Source organism: Trachurus japonicus, chromosome 5 (genome assembly GCF_045865225.1).
Source record: "Trachurus japonicus isolate A0001 chromosome 5, Traja_1.0".
Classification (NCBI taxonomy): Eukaryota; Metazoa; Chordata; class Actinopteri; order Carangiformes; family Carangidae; genus Trachurus; species Trachurus japonicus.
Window position 1 is genome coordinate 36,602,413 of NC_140911.1, and position 24,561 is coordinate 36,626,973.

A 24,561-nucleotide genomic window follows, 5' to 3' on the forward strand; every position below is an offset into this window, starting at 1 on the left:
TTTTGAATTTCAGTAGTTTTGACTGTAAGAAAAATGGATTTGTGTGATCCCTATATCCTGTCCAATGAATGACCTTTATTGCTTTCTTTTGCAGAGTGATGAGTGGATATATTGTGCTTATGTAATTATTTCCCCAAACCTCTGCACAGTAAGTTAGATAAGGAAGAACTAGTGAACAGTATAGAACCCGGAGTGTTTTATGATCCAGAACCTATTTTGCTTTATTTAATACTGCAATGCTTCATGACACTTTGGTTTGAATGGTTCGAGCCTACACATCTGGACAGTGTGTGCATTAACAGGTTTTTACAGAGAGGAGAGGAGAAAGCGTAGTACTGTAAGAGTGGGGAGAGTCAGCTGGCTCCGGTTGGCTTGATTACGCTTTTGAGGCATCCTGGGGGCTGTCTTCTTTTACCCCAGGCCCCACCAAAATGGCTGGCAGCTGTCTGCCCCTTCTCCTCACTTCTTTCTCCCTCTGCTCTGACTGCCCCCACCACTGCAGATACCCCTCTATGAATGTTCAGTAGCACGCAGGAAGTGCTCGGCCATACAGCGCATTCCACAACTTCATTTAAATCTAAAATGCTTCACACTTTGCATCCTTTTTGCAATGACTCTGCTTTTATCATTCCCTTTCATCTTGTCTTTGTCCTGCTGTTTTTTTCTTTGATTCAGCTCATGTACACTCGTACCACTTTGTATCCCCCCCCCCCCCCCTCTATTTTTCTCATGTGTGATGTGGCTGCCCAGCTGAGGATGATTTATCTGGACAATCCTACTAACCCTTTGGGGGATTAGGCATCATCACAATGGAATGGTGTACACACTTACATGCTCACAGACATGGAAACATGAATGTACACAGAAAACATACACTCCCTCACCCCAGCCCCGTCAGGACACACACACACACACACACACATACTGTGTATATGGTATACAGGGGAGTAGAGGTGAGAAAAACACACAAAAGGGAGGGAATATGGGAGGGGGATTTCAATTGAACCGGCATGCCACCTGCACTGACCTGTATCCAGATTCGTATCAGAACGCTTAGCCTGTGTTAGTTAACCAGAGAGGAATGTGGACTCCTGCCACAGCCACACCTTTCCTCTTGCCAAGAAAAAAAAATCCCTCTGACTGGTTACGGTCCTGCTTTCATGGTGTAACGGAGAAGCTCAACACTACTAAGAGATGCAAAAAACCTGAATTTTTACTCGCTATAATCTCCTATTTCCACCTGAGAATGCTAAATCTCCTGCACAAAGCCGTGGCAGTCTCACAAATCCACTTGTACGACCAAAATGAATGCCTCAATATTCCGTATCTTTTATAAACTCAGAGCATTTTGTAGAAAACTGTATCTTTAGCTTTTCCCTTTTCTTCCTTTTTTAGAAAACACTTTTCTCTCACAGCAATACGTGGTTATTGTGCCGTAATAGAGTGACAATAATAGAGGTGATTTTGCTCCATACATGCCATCTTTCAATTATTAGACAGTCCCAGAAGTGACACTGATATTGACTTTGTCTAAGACTTGTCTGGCTTTGACAGCTATTAGTCATAATCTTTCAAAAAACTGAAGCAGCTATTACTTTTTTCTATATTCATGTGCCAGATAGATTAGCCTTGTGAGACAAATGACAGAACTTGCATGTGGCTGATGACACTTGAAGTTTAAGGACCTTCAGTTTTCAAGATCATATCACAAGAGCCGGAATTTAGCATTTGCTTCCATCAAATGATCCTGCAATTTGTCACAAAAGAAAAAAAAAAACTAGCATATCAAGGTCATACGTACTGCTGGCTTAGTTTTACCAGTGGTATTTATTTTTTGATGATGTCTTCATGTTAAATTTTTCTCCCTTAAGCTATGCTCTCACATGCACATTCAGACCCAGCCTTGGAATCAAACCAACATTAGTTACATTTCCTTAAAAGCAACATGTTGCTGTGCAAATAATGACTAATGTCCCAAAAAGAGTTCTAGTGGTTTGTGGGGCATAACATATTTCTGCAATGACAATCAGCAGTTAAATATGTGATTAGAAGCAACCTGAGACCCTGCTCCACCTGCCTGCAGATGCCTGTCACTGCAACACTAGCTGATGACATTATTTTTTCCTCTCAATAACATTCACAGAATCCATGTGCTTCTATGGCCAATTATTCATGTTAATGATGTTTTAACCCCCTTATAATGTTGACTGATCTTCATACCTCCCTGCCAGTGAAATTCTTGGTCAGACATACATGCTCTTTGTCATTCTAGTGAACATCTCATATCCTTGAGAGAATTTCTCCAAAATTTGGCACAAATGCTGACTTTAACTCAAAGGTTTTGTTGGTCAAAGGCCAAGGTGAGTGTGAATTCACAAAACAGGGAAGAGGAGGTTGGAGAACCCATTCAATCATGAGTCAGAAATGTATTTATTTTTTCCTTAATATTTTTCTTTGAAATAAGCTTAAAAAAAAATCTTAATATGGGAAGATTCTGTCAGAGGTTTCTGTGACCCACGCAGACTCATTGAACCGCCTGGCAGTACAAAGATATTCCCCTCTAAAGTTTCTGAGCAAGCTGCGTCCCTCTAAACAGTCAGAGAAGTCCAAGGTCAGAGATGGAAGCTCTCAGCTGTCCCTCGATATGTGAACGTACGTTTCATCTACTTCTCTGATGAATTTGAATGACGCACTGACAGAGTTGCAGCAAGTCCTCGTAGCTTGTTTGCAGTGCATTAGTGTATTGTTCATGAAATTGGTTCTTTATTCTGTGTTGTGTGTGAAGCAGATTATGAACGCTCTAAACCATGCCAAACATGGAGTTAAACGACCTATATACTGGCTGAGCTGAAGAAGCACAGCTCTGGATGAGCTAAGGGCTAGGTGATGGAGATCTAAGGCTTTTCTCCTGTAGATCCTCACTTAAAATGGCAGCCTCCTGACTAACAAATATGATGAACTGCAGCCACTTGAAGAACCAGTGAGTATATTGTGACTAAGGTCTAATGTGTCAACAACACTCTGTTGCAGTATGAGTAAATGAGAGATGCCAGAGCAAGTGGGAAGAAGAAAGATGGAGGGCTGGTTCTGCTTGTACCAGTACCACTGGTTTTGCTTGTGCTACTGGGATATTGTGGCCATAAGTAACCCAATAGTGAAGACATGATGGAGTGATAATGGTACAAATATCAACTGAACATTGGTCTTTTACACAGATGACTGTTGTTCATTTATTCACAAATGACAAAAAAAATGTTTTGAAGTGTGACCACAATAGTTTCTAATTAATAAGCACATGTATAACTCTCACCCTGACAACAAAGCTACAGTTGGCATTTAAACCCAAGCTACAATGTTTCTGTAACCTTTAAGGAGCTTTTTGTAAATTTGCTATCACTGTAGCTCAACACATCTATTCTTACTGAAGTATTTGCTGGTAGCATTCTAACCAGCTAGCCCTTGCATGTCATATTCCTGACATCCCATTATTCCAACATGCCAATTGTCCGAAAATGACCCATTATTCCGAAATCTCAATGTTTCGAACCCTAACCATCAATATCTGACACAAGTGAAAACCTGTGCCCACACACGTCTCTATGACGCCTATTATAATCCACTCCAACCTCCAGTCTGCCCTGTCGACAGCACTGCTAGAGGGTATGTTATAACCTCTTGTATTACAGATAGCTTTAGTCAAGTGACAATCACTCCCAGCACAAGAGCCACATTGAACCACAAGACAGCTTATGTAAAACCCAATCTATCTTTGCCTAAACCAAACCATCTCCCTTTTGTACCTAAAGTCAATCAAACCTATAGCATTATCAACTTCCTTTTATAAAACTGATTTAAAAGAGCTTTTTAGGTTTTTTTTGTGAGGCACTGACAAATGATAGTAACCTGCCAATAGTAGCATCACATCAGAAAACACTATATGTCATTCTGGAGGACAGAGACAAACAACATATTAGTCACTGTCTCTCTGTCTCACCTCCATCCTTCAGCTACAAAGAAAACACCCAGAAAACACAAATTAAAATGACACCAGCCATTTAAGATTGAGGTAAAAACACACACACAAATATAACACTGAGGAAAACTCGGTTGTTTGTTGACACTGGAAAGGACATGTCCCAAATGTCCATCTCCTAATTGTTTATTGACTTTGTCTGCATTACTGAGGGAGTCCCACTGCTTGAAGGGTGATCAAAAAAAAAATCATTTCAGTCTAAATATTTCATAAGAGAAACACTCATGGAGCAGTCTTTCACCCTTCACACTATGTGAAGGACGAGCCTTGTTGTGCTGGTTGCATCAGGAAGCAGCGCAGTCCAAGGGTTTCAGTAACTGATAAATATTTCTTCCAGGAAGTCCTGTCTAGAATCTTCTTTTATCATTACCGTTGCGGATTCATTTGTGATATCTCTTAAAAGTGAATGTTGTTTCCTAGATGAAAAAAAGAGTGAATTGACATAAGTGGGTGGAAGTGCTGCTGCGGTATATGGTTGTTTTTGGCAAAATATGGTAGCAAATTGTTTCCAGTGAAAACAAATTCATGCCAAATCACTTTTTTAAGGATTAGTGGAGGATTGTATCACTGCATTTATTTTGGTGGTGTAAAAGAAAAACATATGAGGATGTATTCTAATAAATATTCTTACACGATGATAAGTAACTTCCCTTTCTCTTCAATTGGTAATGAATAATAAGTAACACATAACCTGTTTAATGCAAATTGAATTAGGCTTTAGAAATACTTTAATCGGAGCAGTCTTTCTTTGTGTGTTTTCTTTGTGGGCCCAGTAAAACCTCTCTGCTTTCTGTCTTTTTATTGCCGAGCTCTCCTTTCTGCATTTGCATGGATCTGAATCCATGACTGCAATACCTCGGATACAGACAACAGTCCCACAGTTTTCTGGATAAAAACAGAGAGATGAGCGATCAGCTCTTACTATAATGTAAGCAGCTAGCACAATGCCAATCACACCTCACTCGGCACCCAGAGAATCACGGCATTATCCTCATCATTTTCTTTCAAGCTCATTCCTTAAGGAAACATGGGTGATTACACACCTCTCTTTGCAATCGCAGCCTCTAGGCAATTTGTCTTTTCTTCCCATTGAGTACTGGTCTACAGTATCCTGACCCATTCACCCATAATGTTTCAGGCTGGAAAAAGTATCTGACAATGCGCTAGTTAATTTGATGCAGAGATTGACTGGATGAGCTATCAGACTCTACTTTGTCAAGACTGCTCTTTTTCACTCTCCATCCTGGCAGTTGCATTTGCTTGCATTTGTAGGCAGGAGGAGTTCTGCAGGAAGGCCTACATAACAGGAAAGAGCTTTCAGATGCAACTCCTGGGGGACAATCGATCTCTCTTTGCGGTGTGCTGTTTTCGCTGTTCCTCCATGGGGGCCCATTGCTATCGATCTGCACCGTGTATGTGCAGGTTTTTTCCCCGTTTTTTTTTTTTTTTTTTGGTATACAGGGGGAATTTTGTACTGTGTTCAATGTCTGTCTATTTATTCACTTAGCTATTCACTCGGTTGCTTATTTAGCATATTACAGTACATTGTGCTGATATTGGTTAGCTAGGCTGTGCAAAATAAATTTTGTTGTTTGTCGTTTTTTTTTTTAAAATAAGTATATTTTTTGGCGTTTTTGCCTTTATTTGACAGCACATAGTGAGATAGACAGGAAAGGGGGAGGCAGAGAGAGGGGGAGTGATATGCAGGAAGGGTCTGCCCGACACGGGATTCGAACCGGGGACGCCTGCGTTGAGGACAGTATCCTCTACATGGGGCGGCCGCTTTAACCACTGCGCCACGCACCGCCCCTTTTTATTAGTTTTTGTTTGTTTGTTTGTTGCTGTTTTCTCTCTTTTTTGTCCTATCATCCACTTTGGCGTGTGGCATCACTAATCAGCTTTGTATAACTCACTAATTAATGAGATCCGTAATTTCACAAACAAAGTAAGGTACAAAAGCGTTCAGAAATGGCAGAAAACAAAACAACGAAACATAGAAGCTACACTAAAGGAAAAGGCAAGAGCAGTAGACTAATTAACACAAAGAGGTGGAAGATACAGTGGATATTGTCTTGTAAAATGTGAACTGTGAACAGGAGGCACTCTTCACAATCATGCACTAAAGACTCCAGCGATAAATCCAGTGATGCTATACGTTAGTTACAACTGGTAGGACTCAAAACACTCATAAATGTTTGCTAAACCGTTTGTTCAAGTGCTCTCAAAACTGCTATTTACTAAATTAAATTGCAATGCAGAGCTGCTTATAGCTAGATGGCACAGCTGATGTCAGTTCAGACTTAAAGAGGTAATCGGAGCCAAAATAGACAGAAAAAATCTTACAAACCTAAAAAATGTACTTGTTTAATTAGTTATTTCATCATGATTAGGATTTTAAGCATTAACTGACTGGCTGATTACAAATAACATAAGCAGTACTCTCTGAGTCACGTGTTCCCTTTTTGTGATCAGATTCTCAATGGACCAGCACCCCGACATCAAAGATTAGAGGCGGTCCTGAAAAATTAATTCCACCGGTCTTAATATTTAACGGAAACCTCAATGTTAAGAGTACAACCTTTCCTCTTTTCCTCCTCCTATAATTCTGATGGACGTGTCTCACTGTCAAACTTGTGGAGGCTTCAGAAGCAGACAGCCACTCAGGAATGCTGTAGTTGGGGGTTTCTTTGTGGCCTCCTCACCCTTCTTCTTCTGGCAGTACTTCCATGCCTTGAATTATCTTATCTCTGGCTGCTTTTCCCTTGCACTCGTCTTATTGCGAATCCACGAATGCAGCAGTCAGGATTGTGGGTAACAGCACTAAGGCTTTGTTTGTAAAAACAAAGCAATGGGCTACATCAGCGTTTACTATAATGTAGCCAGGCAAGACAAAGACAATTTACCTCCCCGCTACCACCACCACAGATAGATTCACAGTGCTGTTCTCATCATTTTACTCTGGCGGGAAAAAAAAAAGACTTTACTTGTTTTATGCTTATCCCTCGAGGAAGAGCTTGTGGAGACAAGCCCACTTTATATCTCGAGGTGCTCACTCTTTTTCATATATACTTAGCTTTGTCAAACATTTGTTTATAATTGGTTCATTCAGCAAAACTTCACTTTCTTTCTACAAGTTGAGCATGCTAATTTTCGTCTAGAATCCAAGCTGTCCTGGTGAGTCAGGGCAGCGACTCCGGGTCACTTTTCAGTTTGTTTCGTGACAAATTTGACCATGTCGAATAAGTGCAAACAACTACAGCAAAAAAAATATGCTTGACATGCATGTCTGTGGTTAACCCCAGCACAAGCAAGGTTCAAAGATAAGACGAACCAAACCAAAACTACATAGATGTGGAAAGTGCATATGTGGATTTAGACTTCTCATAGGCAGTGCTAGGAATAGGAATAAGCCACATTTACTCCCAAAGCTCTCCTTTAAGCTTTTCAGTGGAGGTTAAAGTGCCTTGCTCAAGGGTACCTAAAAGGTAGTTGTTGAGCAGGGAAGGAATAAATATATATTCCTTTCCTGCGCTCAGTTCCTGCAGAGATTTGACTGAGCACTCTCCAAAAGAGTGATCTCCTCTTCTCTATTTCCTCAACACACACACACACACACACACACACACACACAGAGAGAGAGCTGAACTCATTAAAGCCAGGGTGCTGTGAGCGCCCTGCTGCTGTTCCAACTGAGGTCCCCGTCTAAAACACCCGGGCGGCAAGGACAATTGTTCCTGTTTTGTGAGAATAAATCACAGAGGCTAAATGTGACCAGTAGTGTCTCACTTTGATTATCACTGTTGACATATTAGGCGAGCGCAGAATACAGATTGTGCTCCCAAGCTCTTAAAAAAAAAAAAATCCATCTGTTATCGCTGACTGAATAATTGCTGCCTGCTGTTTCTGTACAGGCAAAAGTTTAAAGATGAAAAAAAACATCTAACATTACATCCTTAATGTATTCAGAAGCTCAATAATATACTCAAGTTGTCAAGTTTCAACAACCAGCAATCAAACCAGACATTGGTTTGGTTGTACACCTGTCATCTAAAAATGTTTCATAAACAGCTGTCGACTGTAGCTTCTAATTCTCCAGAATATGGAGGTTATACTTGGTGCTTTGTTATAAATGATTTTTGTCAATGTGCTCATTGACATCTCATGCAGGGGACCAGTGGTCTTCATGGACCTTGAGTTTGACACATACAACACTGCAATGCACTCTTTAATAACTATCATCATTAACAGTGACGTCCAAATTAGGGTGTGATTGCAAAATTATTGATAATAATGAATTTTTCATAAATTTCACACAAGTTTATAATGAATTCATCACTCATTGTTTCAAGGGGTTTATGAAAATTCAACAGTTCACCAGAGTAGTTAAGCATCATTTGATGAATAGAGTCAAAACATTAAATTTCGTTTTTATAATTTATACACAGGCAGGCTAAACAAATGTGTATTATGAAATCTACTGTAGTACATGAGGTGGTTTTAAATGAGATTAGAAAAACTGTAATTATAAGATTATGAATTATAACTGCATTCTCAAAAATACTGCAGTTATGTCCTGTCATAAACCATCACTAAAAACTGCTACAGTTGGCTGGAATGACCCAGATGTGACGAAATGCAGAGATAAGAGCTTTTGCCCAGACAGGTATTAAATCAATAACCGCAGAAATTTTCACAAAGTTGTGGCAGTTAGACTTGCCTTTCAAATGTGACGCAAAAGCAGCCTGTTTCAGGTTTGGTAGCTACATCACATTGTGTGAGCTAACTGGATTGCGCATGCTATTTTGCCTGTTTGAGAGACGCATCTTTGGTGCGCCCGGTTAGTAGATCAGCTTCAACATGTGTTTGCGCGTGAAATCAAATCACGCAAACTTTTAATAAATCAGGCCCTATAGCTTTAACTACTGAAATATCTCACTTTCACTATGCAATTCTATATTACACTAACTTCACATCTATTACAATTTGCTTCTTTCTTAACTTCTCACTCCCTAACCTTATGTTTTCTTTGTGAATCACTGTCAACATGTATAAAAATGTAAAGAGTTGACTGAGCTCTTAGAATAACTATTCTGTTTCTATTGTTTTTATGGTAATCCAGGCTGCCGGAGGTACGGATCTCAGACAACGGGCCTTATGAATGCCATGTGGGCATCTACGACCGGGCAACGAGGGAGAAGGTTGTCCTGGCTTCAGGGAATGTTTTTCTTACCGTTATGTGTGAGTATCAACTGCGCTGCAGCTCTACATTTTCACACCAAGCAAACTTTTGTTTTTCTTTTCCATCTTGCTCATAGTGTTCAATGTATTTGTGGTTAAATCTGGATGCTGGGGTGGGACATGGTTACATGGAGGGGACTGTTCACAGTCAGCAGGTTGGACAGTATAACAAAGATGGAAAAACAGGATGCGGTGCAGGCTGCAGGCAGGAGGCAAAGCCCTCTTGATCACAAGTGTGAGGTTTTAAGTTTTACGTGTGGTGCCTGAGGGGAGATGCTTTAAAACTGGTTCTGTTTGTTGGCCATGCTGTCCTATAGTATGAGTATGTAAAAAGGAATTTTGGTGGAAGGAAATATTATCATAATAATGTTGTGTATGCAGTTCTAATATTATTGTGCTATATAGTTTCAATGTTTAGCAACTTAAGATTTTAATTGATGCTCACATCAATAGTGAACAGGTGAGGATTACAAATCTTGGCATGATTGTTTATAAGAGGGTCTTTTTTTCATCTTGAAATTAAATATGCAACATTTGCCCCCACCAAATTTACCTGCACACTCACAATCATCTATGCTCTGTTCTGGCATCTCTCCCAATTGTTGTATTGAAGTAGGAAAGCCTCTAACACACTTGTGATGGGATGAAAAACCATTGTTTAGTTAATACCAATGATCAGCTGTCTCAGATTCACACCGGTTTGGTATAGAGGACGCCTACTTGCTTTGTCCGCCGCATGTTAGGTTTTTCTGTCAAAAACAATGGGATAAATGTGGTGCCACTCAGGTGGATGTTGACTCACAAAGGAGAGCAATTGCTCTTGAGGCTACAAGTGGATTCATCATCCTCACCGGTGAATCCTAGATATTTTTACTCTGTGGGTATTTTTCTAATAATAATTATTATTATTTGCCTTCTCTACTTTGGATACATTTTTCTAGCTGCTGCTGTGACTGACATCAGAAGTTAATCAACACATCTCCTTAAAATTTTCTAGACAGATAGGCCTTGGGCTATGGGACAATTGATTACATTTCAGCAGTGATCTGGTTCTAGAATGTTTGCCATTAGAAAGTTATTGCTTCCTCCAACTAATGCTGCGTTTCAGGGCTTTTGAACCCGTAAGTCACGACTTGCGACTTTGTAGCGTTCCAGGCAACCTTTAACTCGTGTTTTTCCGACCTGTTACGCGTGAAAATGCACTAGAACGGCAGTCAAACCCATAACTTCCTACCCGTGAACTCGTACCAGATTGAACTGGTATGAGTTCACGGGTTGCCTGGAACACACCATAAGAACCTGAAAGAAATTGACCTGTTTCAGATTCCTGACGGTATTTTAACTTGGGTCAAGAAACTGATCTGACTGAAAATTCACATTGATAGAAAAGAAGTGCTGCAGAGTGACCATCACGGATGGGGGCAACACTTCTCTGGGATTTACATTTTTATCCTTTTACATTGTCATTGTTACATTGACAGTGTCTGTCTTATGCTGGAGATCACATTGATTTAATGCTAATGGACCTTTGCTTCAATCTAGGGGTCTGACAAATACAATTTACAATTGTCAATATGCGATTTTTGTGGCCAAAAGAATTCCTAATAATTATAATTACTGATGATTATTGTGACCTCTATGGAAATTTTTAATAATAATAAAAATCCTATGTGTAAAATTTTTTATCACCTTTAACTTTGTTTATATTCTCTCTTTTTTGGCAAATGAATTAGACCCAAGAATGAGTGTAAGGCGATGGAGAGAGTCTGCACAACATCATATAAATGAACAATTACATACTGTAAAGTTCCACGATGCCTAACATTTGCCATTACATAATGAGCACCGTATCAATATTTAATTTTTTGGACGCGTCAGCATCATCTTGAATATTGGTGCACTGCAACACCCTTACTTCAAACCTATTTGCCTCTTATAGTTACTTGTGATTGAATGAAATCATAGATCACAGCAGAAGATAATGTGCCTGAGGCCTACAGTCCGTCTGTACTGTAATTATTATATTTTAGTCATCTAACTTTCAGCAGCACAGACAAGTCGCTCTCTGTGTGGTCCTATGGCTAATTAGCAATGGTGACATTTTTCACTGGCGCACCAAAGAGAGACACCGCGTGACGATATTGCTCCATTATCATATTCTGTGCCTCTGAGGGCTGCCTTTGGTTTTCCTGTTCCTCTCTGTCTTTTTTTCTTGACCATCCGTTCTGTTCTTTTTGACAACCTAAGTAATGCTTCTGTTTGAGCGCTCCCCCACACTGACGTCAGTAAAAGACTTTATCAATGGAAGGGCATTACCCAGTTAACTGTTTCTTGTTTCAGCCCTGGGTGGGAAGAGGTGAATGATGTAGTCGTGGGATAGTTGGAGCACCCTAACTCAGCTGGGTCTTAAATCACCACTCCACAAGAGAGGGAGAAGAATGGCCTCTGGCATTGTGGCTAATTGCCGTCTAAACTGAAACAGAATTATTCATAACCTATTAGTGTGTCAAGTTCAGTGGGAAGTAAAGAAAAAATGTAGAGAGGAGAAAGAAAGAAAATGAGAGGAAAAAAAAGTTAATTAATAGGAAGCAGTACACGGAGAGTATTTTAATTTTTTAAAGGGCTTCATAAATAAGAATTATCATTTTAATGAATCCCCTGCCAAGAAATTCAATCATCCACTTTTAAAAGGCTAAACCCTGAACTCTTGGTACCTCCACTACTGTCCTTCACTGTCTTTAAAGTTTTAAGACTCTTTTTTTTTCTTACAATGCATATACATATGTTTACTTTATTAAACTTAAAGTCATTAACGATCCCTCACCAAAAGACAGTCATTATCATACTATGATGGCAATTTAGCTGGATTTACATCCAGTAATGAATTTGATAAATCATTGTTTGATATCTGGAATGTATTTACAATGTTCATGACATTGCAAGCTTGTTATCACGGTCATAAGGTAATTGGGAGCAATATGTTGTGTTTGTTTAGTCATTTATTTTTATTTCTACCTACACTATACTGTATACTAAATCCCCTGGACTATTGCACCAACAAGCTTTTATCCTGATAATGAGGAACATGAGTAAGACACACAAGCAAGACAATCTAGGGCAATTTATAATGTACTGTGTTAGCTAAATCTTACCCCTTAACCTGAATGAGTGGTTATGGTGCTCTGTGCCTGTAAATGTAATTACTGAGGCATTACCATATCATAATTTATGATAGGGCACTCTGCTGTCAAAGTTCAAAATCAGCATCTGAACTGAAAGGTTATGGATGACAAGTTCAGTGTGAGGAAAATGCTGAAATAAACCGATGGACAGAATCCTTATTAGGCTATTGAATTTACTGTCAAATAATTCTCAGTCTCAGTCTGCAAAGGGTACATCCAACAAGATGTAAATACACAGTGGGTAGAAAATTGACAGTGTAATAGAGTTTGGTCTTTTGACCTCCATCTGCAGTGTTATGGTTCCATTGAATAGGACTCAACTCAAGAACATCAAAGGACAAAACATTTCAGCTCTTTCATGCAAAGACTGGAAACTTTAATGCAATTCTCATGTTTGTGAAATCATAAAGACCTTGGAGCAGTACTTCATTCAGAAAGCCTTGGCACATGTCATATTAATCGCAATCATCGCCTGTTGTGGGGCAGCCTGGACATGAGAAACATAATACCAGAGTACAAACACAGACACACTGTACACTGAAATATGTATAGAACATTACAAAGCACATGGTTTTTGTATTCTGTACACTTAAAGGTGTTCAGAAATTGCTGTTTGTCCTGTTTGGCGCGCCTCCTTCTATGAGTTTCTCCCCCACTTTCATCCCGGATTTACTCGAAAATAAAAGTTTGCACAAGTTTGGGCTCCATCGTCTCATAAATGAGTGATCAGCCTTCACTAATGTTAAGACCCACAGTTGGCTGATATTCAATTTTCTTTTCTGAATACCTTCAAGGCAGTGTTATGCAGACACACAACTTCATGGTCAAGTTCATACGAATGTATTTTTACATGCAACCTTGCAAACACAATCAGTTTGCTGAGAGCCACATTGGTGCATGGTGGAGAGCTGCAGAGGTTCTTACTGTTGTGACGACGTCCAACAGACTAACTGTGAGACTAGGTTGAAGCAGTTTTTCAGTGCATTGCACAGGGCACCGCAGAAATCTGAATATTGAAAAAACGTAAGTGCTCAAATGATTTTCCAACAAAAAGCTTTGTTAAAAATAATATAATAATGACAACTGACCTGTATTTCCACCACACATTTACAACTTTTTAACTGAATTCCTTTAACACCTTGATGGACCTTTGAATGAGCTCATATCAGCCAATTATGAAAACAAGAGCTGCATTTAAAATGTCAATCGACATTGTGGGGCATTAATATGTGGCCTTTTAAACCTCACTATTACATGTTTTGTTGAACATTTGATTGATTGATTGATTGATTGATTGATTGATTGATTGATTGATTGATTGATTGATTGATTGATTGATTGATTGATTGATTGATTGATTGATTGATTGATTGATTGATTGATTCTTTTAATGACCACACAGCCAGGCTGGTGGAATTTGCTTCCAGTACAGCTTATTGGTACAGGTTCCAAACATATAACATGTATAGACAAACAATTCTATACAATTACAACTTATAGGGCCATGCTTGTTCCACAGTGTACAGAGTTAATTTGTATGGTAGCTGTGTGTGAAGTAGTGCAATAGTAGACATATTACCCTGCTGTCATTATAGAACACAAAGTGTATGATTTTATTACAGTATAATACATTCAGTGTATTAGATTTCAACACATTAGGGGATAGACTTCCGACCCATCACCGATCACTAGATATTTCATTTTGCAAACAGTGACATATCCATCCCTGTAAAGCTAAGGTCATAATTTCAGGCTTTGGTGGGTAAAAGAAATCAATACCTCTTTTCCCAATGGTAGAGATAGGGTCATTATTTGTTATTACCCAAAGTGATTCCTACGCGACATTCCAAAGATTACAAGGAAAGGTTATTTGTCTCTTCAGAGCAGAGCCTGACCTTGGGAAGCCAGCCCTTGGTTGATCTGTGCATAGTGTCCGAGACGTCTGAGGTTATTGTGTTGTTGTCGGTATCAGATGACCGTCGGGTTGGTGCTCCTCTGCCAGATGAAGTACATCTTAATAGCCTCGTGTTTGAACGTCACGTCACGTAATTCCAGAAATCCTTTCTTCTAACCTTTCGTAAAGTGTAAGAATATAATTTAAAGGATACCCTTCATGAGGCAGCAGAGCTGGTAATTATAACCCCTAGAAACAGAGATGAGCGCTAAGGTGTAGAGGGACTAATTACCTTCTCATCCCATAAAACTGGGATTCGCTTCAATAATGGATGCCCAACTTTAATTAAGCACTGTGTATATTTAGGCGCTCGTTTATAAATGGCTGGGATTAATGGCGTACAAGTCAAGCCCAAAGACAGCAACGCCTGCAGACACAGCAGTTCTGTATACTAGTAGTAGGAGTTTAGAGATATGTGCGACTGCATGCATGCAAGTTTGAGTGCTTGTGTGTGGAGAGGCTTGTTTGGGTGGCAGGATTTGATAGATTGCGAGGGAGCGGCTGTTCCCGCTATGTCTTGTACTTGTTCAGGAAGTGAAGAGAACGTCTTGGCCAGATTCAACACAGAGAGTGACTCAAACACAGTGGCCTAGTTCTGAGCTCTCAGAGAGGATGCCAATTTCATCAGATTCATCAGTTGTATTCTGAAGTGTTTGCCATGTCGTCCTTTAGCATGCATCGGGTCACCATGGGGGATTGTTCAAGAGTCCTTGATATGATTTCTCCATTACTCTCTCATTTATCCTCTGTGTCACCTTCATGCTCATCATACTTATTGCCCTGCAGTCTGCTAGCGCCATCATAACCTGCTCAATTGATTTCGCACATGACTGTTTCATGCAGAAGGCAACGATATTCTCTTTAGTTTTGTGACATTTTGTGAAGTTAGTGAAATCAACCCTTGCCCACATGGATTAGAGTCATGGACAAAATTATCACAACCCTGAGTTCCAAGTACATCATTCAGAATGAATGCAAATGAACCAGTTTTATGAAACCAGAATATTTTAACAAAAAGTTCAAGGCTACAGGAAAAAAAGGAAAAAACTAAGATATAGTTAAAAATCACAAACAAAATGTATTCCAGACACAATAATTAGAACTGAAATTCCATTGCAGAGAAACAATGATTCCCTCCAACCTTGAATTCTCCTGGTATTTTCTCTTCAATTGTGGTGTTGAAGTGCTTAAGTTTAAAGGTGTTTTTTTTTTTTTGGCAATGGTTCATTACACTTCTCCAAAGGTTTGCAATGGGATTTAGGTCAGGACTCATTGCTGGCCAAAAGCAGCCCATCAACCATTCTTTTGTCAGTGGATCTGTGCTTTATTGTTCTTCCAAGATCTTCATGGTGTATTTTCAGCAGTCCATACCAACCCTTACAGACTTTCATTGAGTTTCTTTTTAGTGTTACATCCTGGAGGCATATTAATAGTTTTATGAGTATAAAACTTCTTGATAATATTACAAAGTGATGAAACGTGGGTTCGAAGATCCTTTAGGGACTTGTGGAATTGTTCTGTTTTTTTGATAACAGCATTTGTGAAAATGTAGCTAGAAACAATCATCCCCATCAGTCATTGGTTAGATCATGTAAACTCTGAAAATTAAATACAGGTGAGTCTTCTTTTTTTCGGCTAATTTCAATTCATACAGTGCCAATAACTGTGCCTATTATGCATTTGTGTTTGTATTATTTCACTATCAACAAGTTTTGTGGGGTTTTTTCCCTGTTGTTTAGTAACCTTGGATATTTTCTTCAAATATTGTGGTTGTACACAATTGGTTCATTTGCATTGCTGAAGATATTCTGAAATATATCGTTGGAATTGAGTACTGCCAATAATTTTAACGAGGACTGTATCCTGTTTATAATTAACAGTAGAGTCTTTCCTAATTCTGTATGGAGATGAACAAGTTGCTTTTTTTTTAAGCATTGTGTGACCCCTCCTCCCTTTGTCCCACCACTGCCATTCTGTTTTCCTTATTAGGAGCAGAAGCAACTTGTTGGCTTGGAGCCCATTGAAGGAACAAAAAAATAATAATAATAATTCAAAGAGCAGATGAATTATTAAATGTCTGTCTTTGAGCTAAGCCCTGGAGTGATAATTGAGGCAAAAATAAACAACCCATGGGCTTCCTCAAGGATTTTTCTACTCAGCATTGAACTGCTGGCCTGTGCATCACTTATGCTAAAGTATTTCTGTCAGTTAGGGTTAGGGTTTCTGACTATCAGTTTTGTCTGAAAAATATTTTCACTTTGATTGATGTATTTTTTTTCTTTTCAAAACCCACTTATGTGTGGGATCCTTCATTAATTTAGTAGCCAAATTTTAAACCCAAACTGTGGAATATACTGCTGCCATCTTGCTACCAATTAGCCTCGAATGGGTTGCAGCATAAACTTGAATTCATATTTGCATCCGTATTGTATCTCATTTGAGGCTGCATTAACGACAAGCCATTTCTACCCTCTAGCTCATTCAGTGCCTCATTCAGTTGACATTCACCAGACGCACATCAGCGGGGCAGTCGATCTGTGCCAAGGCTGTAGCCCCATGAGGAAGTCAGTTCTCATACCCAGAGATTTCACACAACAAACAAAAAAAGCAAACAAACAAGCATCTGATCATTGCATCACATCATCTGCTCATGTTCTATCCACTAAAAGACTCCAGGAGACAACAGTCTGGCCAGAGATATTGTTTACCACCAAAGACCTGGATTCACTGTATGCAGGCTATTTCTGTACACAGATTATTTTGCGTGTGCCATTTGCGCGCATGGTGCCACATACAAGTAAAGATTAGTAGCAGCAATCAAGAATCCCCAGTGTTCAGCTTTGGTCCTGCCAAAGCAGAAACACTGCAACATATCCATTTTTCCTCTCCTTACTACTTCCACTTAATGGCAAGAGACCCTGCAGGCACATTAAAAGTTTGGCTCCTCATTTTCAATGTAGGCATGTCCTGAGCAGACCCTGCTGCTTCCACCGCCATATGGCACAATTGTTAAAGAGCACAAATTAGGGCTGTGCTGAGTGTACAAGGCTGCTGCAATGAGAAAATACCATTTTGCTCCACATGACATCGAGGGATGTTTATTAAACCCCGGAAGACACGGCATCTCCTGCCTGTCATGCATTAATCATTTAGGAATGCTCCTCCCCCGATAGATAATCCCAGTCATGGAGGAGCAGCGACAGCGGAGGGCATCATGCAGAGATCACTGCGCAGTGCTGTATTTCTCTTCAATATGTACCGTTATGCCTGATGGAGAATAACATATCAGCTCTAGTCAATGAGTCACATCAAATAATGGTAGAGTCAAGGTTGTTATATGCATAAGCTCAAAGTTGTAGAGTTGTCAGCTGCATGGAGACTGCTTTTGATAAGAGGAAACTTTCAGCAAATCAGCATTTTTTTTTCAAAGCACCACACTGAAACACAGAAGTATACATCTTCAAATAGTTCCAAGAGTCTTTAAACCATCACTTTAGAATAACCTTGTGATGTCTTTCATGATGCAGCCCTTTGTTGTTTCCTTGGGTAGCGTTCTTTCCTTCATCCTGAGACGTGCATGTCTGATACTAAACACAGTGCCTTCCCTGATGTCTCACTGTGGTTGTATATGCTGTGAAGTGTAGGTTGCATTCCTCGTGGCGCAATCTCCCTCATTCCCTTCACTCCCCCTCACTAAGGATGTCTTCATCACTTGCTGCGCTCTGCACTCCACCAAGGTCCCTCCTTTTGAGCGTGGATGACTGAGGAGGCGACAGAGGAGAAACAGCTTTGCCTCCCCAGAGACACGCTGCTGATTGTACCAAAGGATGAGAAAACCTCTTTGTCTCTGCCTTTTACCGCAATATCACCTTGCTTGATAAGTCTCCTCTCCTACGAAGTGATCTGCCTAAAAATAGTTTCCAGCTTCACAGGTACTTTTTTTTTTAAAGTAAGTTTAGCAAAAAAAACTTTTGAGACAATGTTATCATTTCCCTCTGTAAAGGAATCAATTCATTCACTTAAGATGTGTTAGCTATCCATTGTATTTTAACTTTAATTAATTTCTCAAGAGATTAACCCAAGGGCATCTGTACCTTGAAAAAGGTCAACAATAAGAACCAGACAGGAAGTGAAGAGCTGAACGCTTCCTCATCTGTAATACAGCCCCAGCCTTGTAAGACGTAACTGTTTTTTAACTATAGAGAATATATCAATGTTATTTATAGGCTTTTCTTTTCTTTTCTCTCATAATATTTTTGTTGTGTTTAACGTGTTACGGCTGGGGTATTGGACCAATGATGAATGATTGGACTGGGAGGAAACATGGTTCAAAGTCTTTACTTTACAAAACTCCAACTCCAATTATAGCTGCTGCGCAGCAATGGTCAGAGCCGGGCAATTTTTTTTAATAGACAAAATTAGGCAATTTGAAAGTTGCAAAGCCGTAGCACATATGGTTGATCTGTTACGAATTTATTTTCAAAGTTTTGAAATTTAGATACATGCTGTAATGCCACCATCAGGAGTATTGTCTTGTGTTACTAGTTGACAACATCTGGCATTTGGATATGTCATCATCATTACCTTTGCTGGGGCTTGAACCCACAACCTCTGGCACTAAAAACCAGCTCCTAACTCACTGAGCTAATTGTCTGGAAGTGAATTCTCGTGTGTGACTTCTCAAATAGACTCAGGCAGTCATCACCCAGGCAGCAGTTGTCAAAATGTCAGAAATACAGTTATCTAAACAGAGAGAAAGACAATGAGGTAAAGAGACAGATCAGGTGGAAAATGCACCAACAAGGTTATTGAAGCACCCACAACCTTGGTGTTGCCAAGCTGACACCATACACACTGAGCTACAGTGAGACTTGTTTCACAGGGATTTTGCACTGTGATCAATTTGATGTTATTCAATGATGGCTGGAAGCCAAGCAAAATGATAGAAAATGAGACCGACCGAGTGGTAGTAGTTTAAGTTCAAAGAGACTGGTACACTAACAAAGTTGGCAAGGTGGGATTCAAACTGGTGACCTTGTGGTTGGCAAGCAGCCACTTTACCACTGGACTATAGCAATACTTCCTTTTTAAATTTAAATGCATGCTATGACACTAAGATCTGGTATTTTAATGTGTCCTCATGTGTCACCCTTACAGTAATGGGACTTGAACCCACAACCTTTGACACAGATTTCGAAAATTGTCAAAATGTCACAAATTGTTTTATCTAAACAAAAATCTGATAAAACATAAATTGCATCTTGACACCATGGAAATGTTGGTGATTTGATTTTAATAAGTGTTTTTCTTCATAAGAGAAATCCTGATGTTTAAAAATGTCACTCTTACATTGACTGTAGTTGTTCCTATGAGAGCAGAATTCAAAATGTTTTCAAAAATTTAGATTTTGAGATAAAATTCTGATATTTGACAAACTTCATAAACCATGACTCCAAAAGATTGAAAACGTATTTATCAAGAACTGGATGATATATGTTTACAGTACTGTTTACAGTCAAACGTTTTCATGCACTGTAGGCTCAATTTTCGATGAATCAAAAATGGATCGTTTGTGGAGGACAGTCTGAAGATGCTCTCTAGCAAGTTTGGTGTCAATCGAGCATAAATTGTGGGAGGAGATAGGTTTTATAAGTTTTACAGATTTTGAAAATAACAGAGTGATGGACTCCATATTTTTTAATGAGTTTAAGTTGACAAAAGTTTCAGCAGTATTGGGGCGACATTTTGGTGAAGTTTCAAAACTGTACCATGTACCGTTGCTTTGGTAGAAATGTTCAAAGTTTTTAAATTTAAACGCTTATTGTGCCCCCCCCACATGTCCTTGGAGTTGAGTAAATCTGGCATGGGGTTGAACATTTCTGTGAAGTTTTTTTCACTGAAGAAAGAAGAAAGAAGAACACTGAGAAAAACAATATAGGGTCCTGGCAGCAACTAGTGCGGACTAGTGACACTTGTTGCATACAAACTGATGAAGCTCCTTGGATAAGAGGCGAAACGTCTTCCCAGACAAATACAAGTCCAGTTGCCTACGATTCAATTTGCCCAGAAAAGAACGATGACCTGGATGAATGAGAATATCCATAGACATTTTACAAAAAACCAAGACAAGAGTCCAGGAGATGGTGGCAGGAGGCCAGCTGGCCACTGCCTCATGGGGAGCAAGCAAGAGGCAAGTTGCATGCTCACGGGAAAAGGAATCATCTGACAGAGTTGTGGAGTCATGACCAGGTTATTGCAGGAGTACTGTAAATTGATTGGTGATGGTGGGCAGGTCTGCCTCATCCCAGTCAAGGAAACCAGCCACGCCTCCTGCCACAACCTGAAACAAAAGAAAAAAACACAATGGGGAGGGGGAGAGCAGAGAAACAAAATCCCAGACAACACTGTCTCTGTCCCCTTCACGCTCTCTATCAAAATGTTTCACTATGCCGACTCCCTTAACAATGGTTTGATGCATAGCTCACCAGAAGGGACTTTTCATGATAAAAAAAACCAAAAAAAAAACAGAGAAGATAAAGATCAGTTATATCTCACACAGGCTTCGCCCTCTACTGGATTCTATGGGTATATCTCTCCTCCAATCGCGTACGCGCGATGGCCAACTGAAATTTGCATGTACGTAGCCGGCCAGTATGGCGTGCCTACCTTTCCCGCCCTTTAGCGGGCTATATAAGCAGATGCACCGCCATCTTCCCTCATTCCTTTTACTTTCAGTGTCGGCGAGTGCCCACTGTCACACTAGCTCCAAGGATGGAGTCGCCGCTTCAGGAACAACGCCTCTGCCGGCCTGCCCTAACGGCATCATCGCCCCGGCAGACCCACATCTTCTCTGCTTCGAGTCCCACTCCCGCGCGACCCCCCCCCCCCTTCCCCTGACACTATGGAGTATCTCGGCCTGACCATCGGTCAGATGAACAAGACAGGGAGTTGCTACTGCTGCCGGACGAGTGATGTCACTGTCGGTCGTCGGCTCTCGCCACGTCTGGCTAGGTCTCACCGCCCTCCCCAGAAGGGACAGAGAGGATCTTCTGGCTGCACCGGTCTCTACTGACGGTCTCTTTGGCTCCCTCACTACGGTGACGCAGCGTCTAAAGAGGCTGGAGGAGGAAAAGGCGCAGCTGAGCCGTCATCTACCGCTCGCTGTCGCCGCCAAGCAGAAGGGAGAGGTCAAGCTGCCCCGCCGCAACGCTACGGCGAGGCGGAGGGATCACCGCCAGCGAAGAGGCTTCTCCGCGGCGGATCCCCCAGCTGACCCACAGCCGGCCCCAGCGGGCCCGCCGCAGCAACGCCCCGCACGGGACCCCAGCGCGTCTCGTCCCGCGGCGGCTCGCAGCACGCCCAGGCCGAAGCTGTCCTGGGGCACACAGCGACCAAAGTGACAGTTAATGGGAGGGACGGCGCCGGCAGACTGCCTCGCCGCCCTCCCTCATTGTTCATATGGTTCTGTATGTTCTGCTTGTGTTCACTGTTCGGTGGATGTCCCCCTCCCACCTCCACCATGCTCCCCGCTTGCCGCGCAGCCCCGGCCGCGGTCAGGCTGCCGGTGGCTTGTGTTACATCGTCACATCCCCGCAGCGGGCCCGGCAGGAAAGGCCCCCCGGTCACGGTTTTCACAAGCACACTCACACAACACACCCTCTACCGTCTCCGTTGTGGGAGACGCGGTAGAGCGGAGCACCATTGTCAACCGGGTAAAAGCTACCGTTGTCCCTCTATATGAGCGCTACAACTGGCGAGGCTGCACGAGAAAACATCGCTCCCCACTGGTTGTAGCGACCACACAGTTAGCCCCGCGCGCTGCTAGCCGACACTGTGTCACTTCCGCGGTGCGTCCGGCTCAGCGTGTTGACCGGCTGATGAGCGATGATTGTCACCGCCGAGCCTGCGGCTACAGCGGTGAAGCTAATCATCGTTCACAGCAGCACGGCAGGGCTGTGTTTCCGGACAATGAGACGGCTGCCTCACGCTCGTTTTAACCCGCACCGCTCCAGTGAAGCGGCCGGGCTAACACGAACTGTCTCCCCGGTAAACAGCAGTAGAGTGGCCAACGTGTCTGACCGCTCTGGTCCTGTGACTGTTATTTCCACGGGCGGATCTAACAGCAGCAGGGTCCCCATGACGGTGAAGTGCCGGGCGGCGGCGGTGCGTTCAGGTGACACCTGAACACCTCTCATGTGTTTTTACGAAGCATGGCAGAGCAGCTGTGTACTGACAGACTGGCTGGACAGGACCCTCAGACTAGGATATTCTCTCCAGTTCTGCGGGCTCCCCCCAGCGTTCAGGGGCATACAAGAGATGAATCTATCCTCTCAACAAGAGATAGAGTTCCTCGAGGGGGAAATTCAGGACCTGCTATCAAAACAGGCCGTGTCAATTGTCCCTCCTCACGACTAGGAACGGGGTTTTTACTCCCCATACTTTTGGTTCCCAAAAAGACAGGGGGCTACAGACCCATCCTGGACCTCCGTGCCCTGAACACGTGTATCGGTCGCAAAACGTTCCGCATGCTAACCACAAGGAGGCTGCTGGCACTCGTCCAACCAGACGATTGGTTCTCAACCATCGACTTGAAGGACGCTTATTTTCATGTCGAGGTGGCACCAAAACACAGGAAGTTCCTGCGTTTTGCATTCCAGGGAACAGACTACGAATACAACAGACTGCCATTTCGCTATTCCCTGGCCCCTCGTACGTTCAGCAAATGTGTGGACGCAGCGCTACAGCCGCTGCGCAGCCAGGGGATGAGGGTCTTCTTTTATCTGGACGACCTCATCGTGATGGCCAGGTCCAAACAATGGGTCATTTTTCACACAGCTCAGTTGATACTTCACCTGACCAAGTTGGGATTTGCCATCAACTGGAAGAAGAGCAACCCCCAACCAAGCCAGCGGGCCGAATACTTGGGGATTGTGCTCGATTTTGTCAGCCTGAGAGCCACTCTGTCGGAGTCCAGACGGATGGCCCTACAGCAAGAGGTTCTCAAGCTGCAACAGGGTCCACGTGTCACAGCCTTGACCGTCATGCAAGCACTGGGGCACATGGCAGCAGCTCACCTGGTGGTTCCACTAGGACTGCTGCACATGCGTCGCCTGCAGAGATGGTTCGCCAGCCTACGCTTAGACCTCTAGAGGCAGAAGTTTCGGCTGCTGACGGTCCCTCCAACAGTGCAGGGCAACCTGCAGTACTGGGGGTCCCCACGACATTTGTTGACTGGGACACCACTAGGACGAGTGACCTCGTACACGTCGGTGTTCACGGACGCCTCCCTGATGGGATGGGGAGGCACCTGCCTGGGGAGGGCGATAGGTGGTGTGTGGCCTCCGGGGGAGGACCGTCACATCAACCTCCTCGAGTTACAGGCAGTGTTCCTGGTTCTCCAACACTTCAGTCACCTGTTAAGGGGGAGACAGGTGTTGGTGAGGACCGACAATCGCACCACAGTCGCTTACATCAACAGACAGGGCGGTGTACATTCCGCTGCCCTGTTAGCGATGGCAGAGAACCTGTGGTCATGGGCTTCAGAGCACCTACAATCTCTGAGAGCCCTCCACGTTCCAGGAATCGAGAACAGGGGGGCCGACCTCATGTCAAGGGGCGGCCCCCTGGAAGACGAGTGGAGACTGCAACCAGAAGTGGTACAGCAGATCTGGACACGATTTGGGAGGGCAACGGTGGACCTGTTTGCCAACAGGTCGAACACCCACTGCCCCCATTGGTTCTCCCTGAGCCCGCAAGACCATCCACCCTTGGGGGTGGACGCGTTTGCACACGCTCCGTGGCCAAGAGGGCTACTTTATGCCTTCCCCCCCCTCCGTCTCATCCCCTAGCTACTGGAGAGACTGAGAGTGGAGTGGCTGAGGGTCATTCTGGTGGCTCCCGACCGGCGGTCGGCTCCGTGGTACGCAGAGCTGACCACAATGATGGCGGCCCCACCATGGCCCATTCCCCAAATCCGGGGGGCACTGTCACAGGAGGCAGGCGCGATACAGGCGCTGCCGATCCTGGGCCAGCCGCTTCAAGCCTGGCCCCTGAAAGGGACAGGCTAATGCGGGCTGGGCTGACTGCGCAGGTGGTGAAAACCATCCAAGTGGCTAGAGCTGGATCCACCATTGCCTGTTACAGGGCTAAGTGGT

The 24,561-nt window shown here is 42.5% G+C and overlaps 1 protein-coding gene across 2 annotated transcripts in view; it reads left to right on the plus strand.

Annotated features, from left to right (window-relative positions):
* igsf21a (immunoglobin superfamily, member 21a) overlaps positions 1–24,561 on the plus strand; it is a 213,662-nt gene that overhangs the window by 119,175 nt on the left and 69,926 nt on the right. For both annotated transcript variants that reach the window (XM_085777790.1, XM_085777789.1), the window contains exon 4: positions 9,153–9,271. In XM_085777790.1, the coding sequence (XP_085633916.1) occupies positions 9,153–9,271 (119 nt within the window). The remainder of the gene's footprint in view (positions 1–9,152; positions 9,272–24,561) is intronic.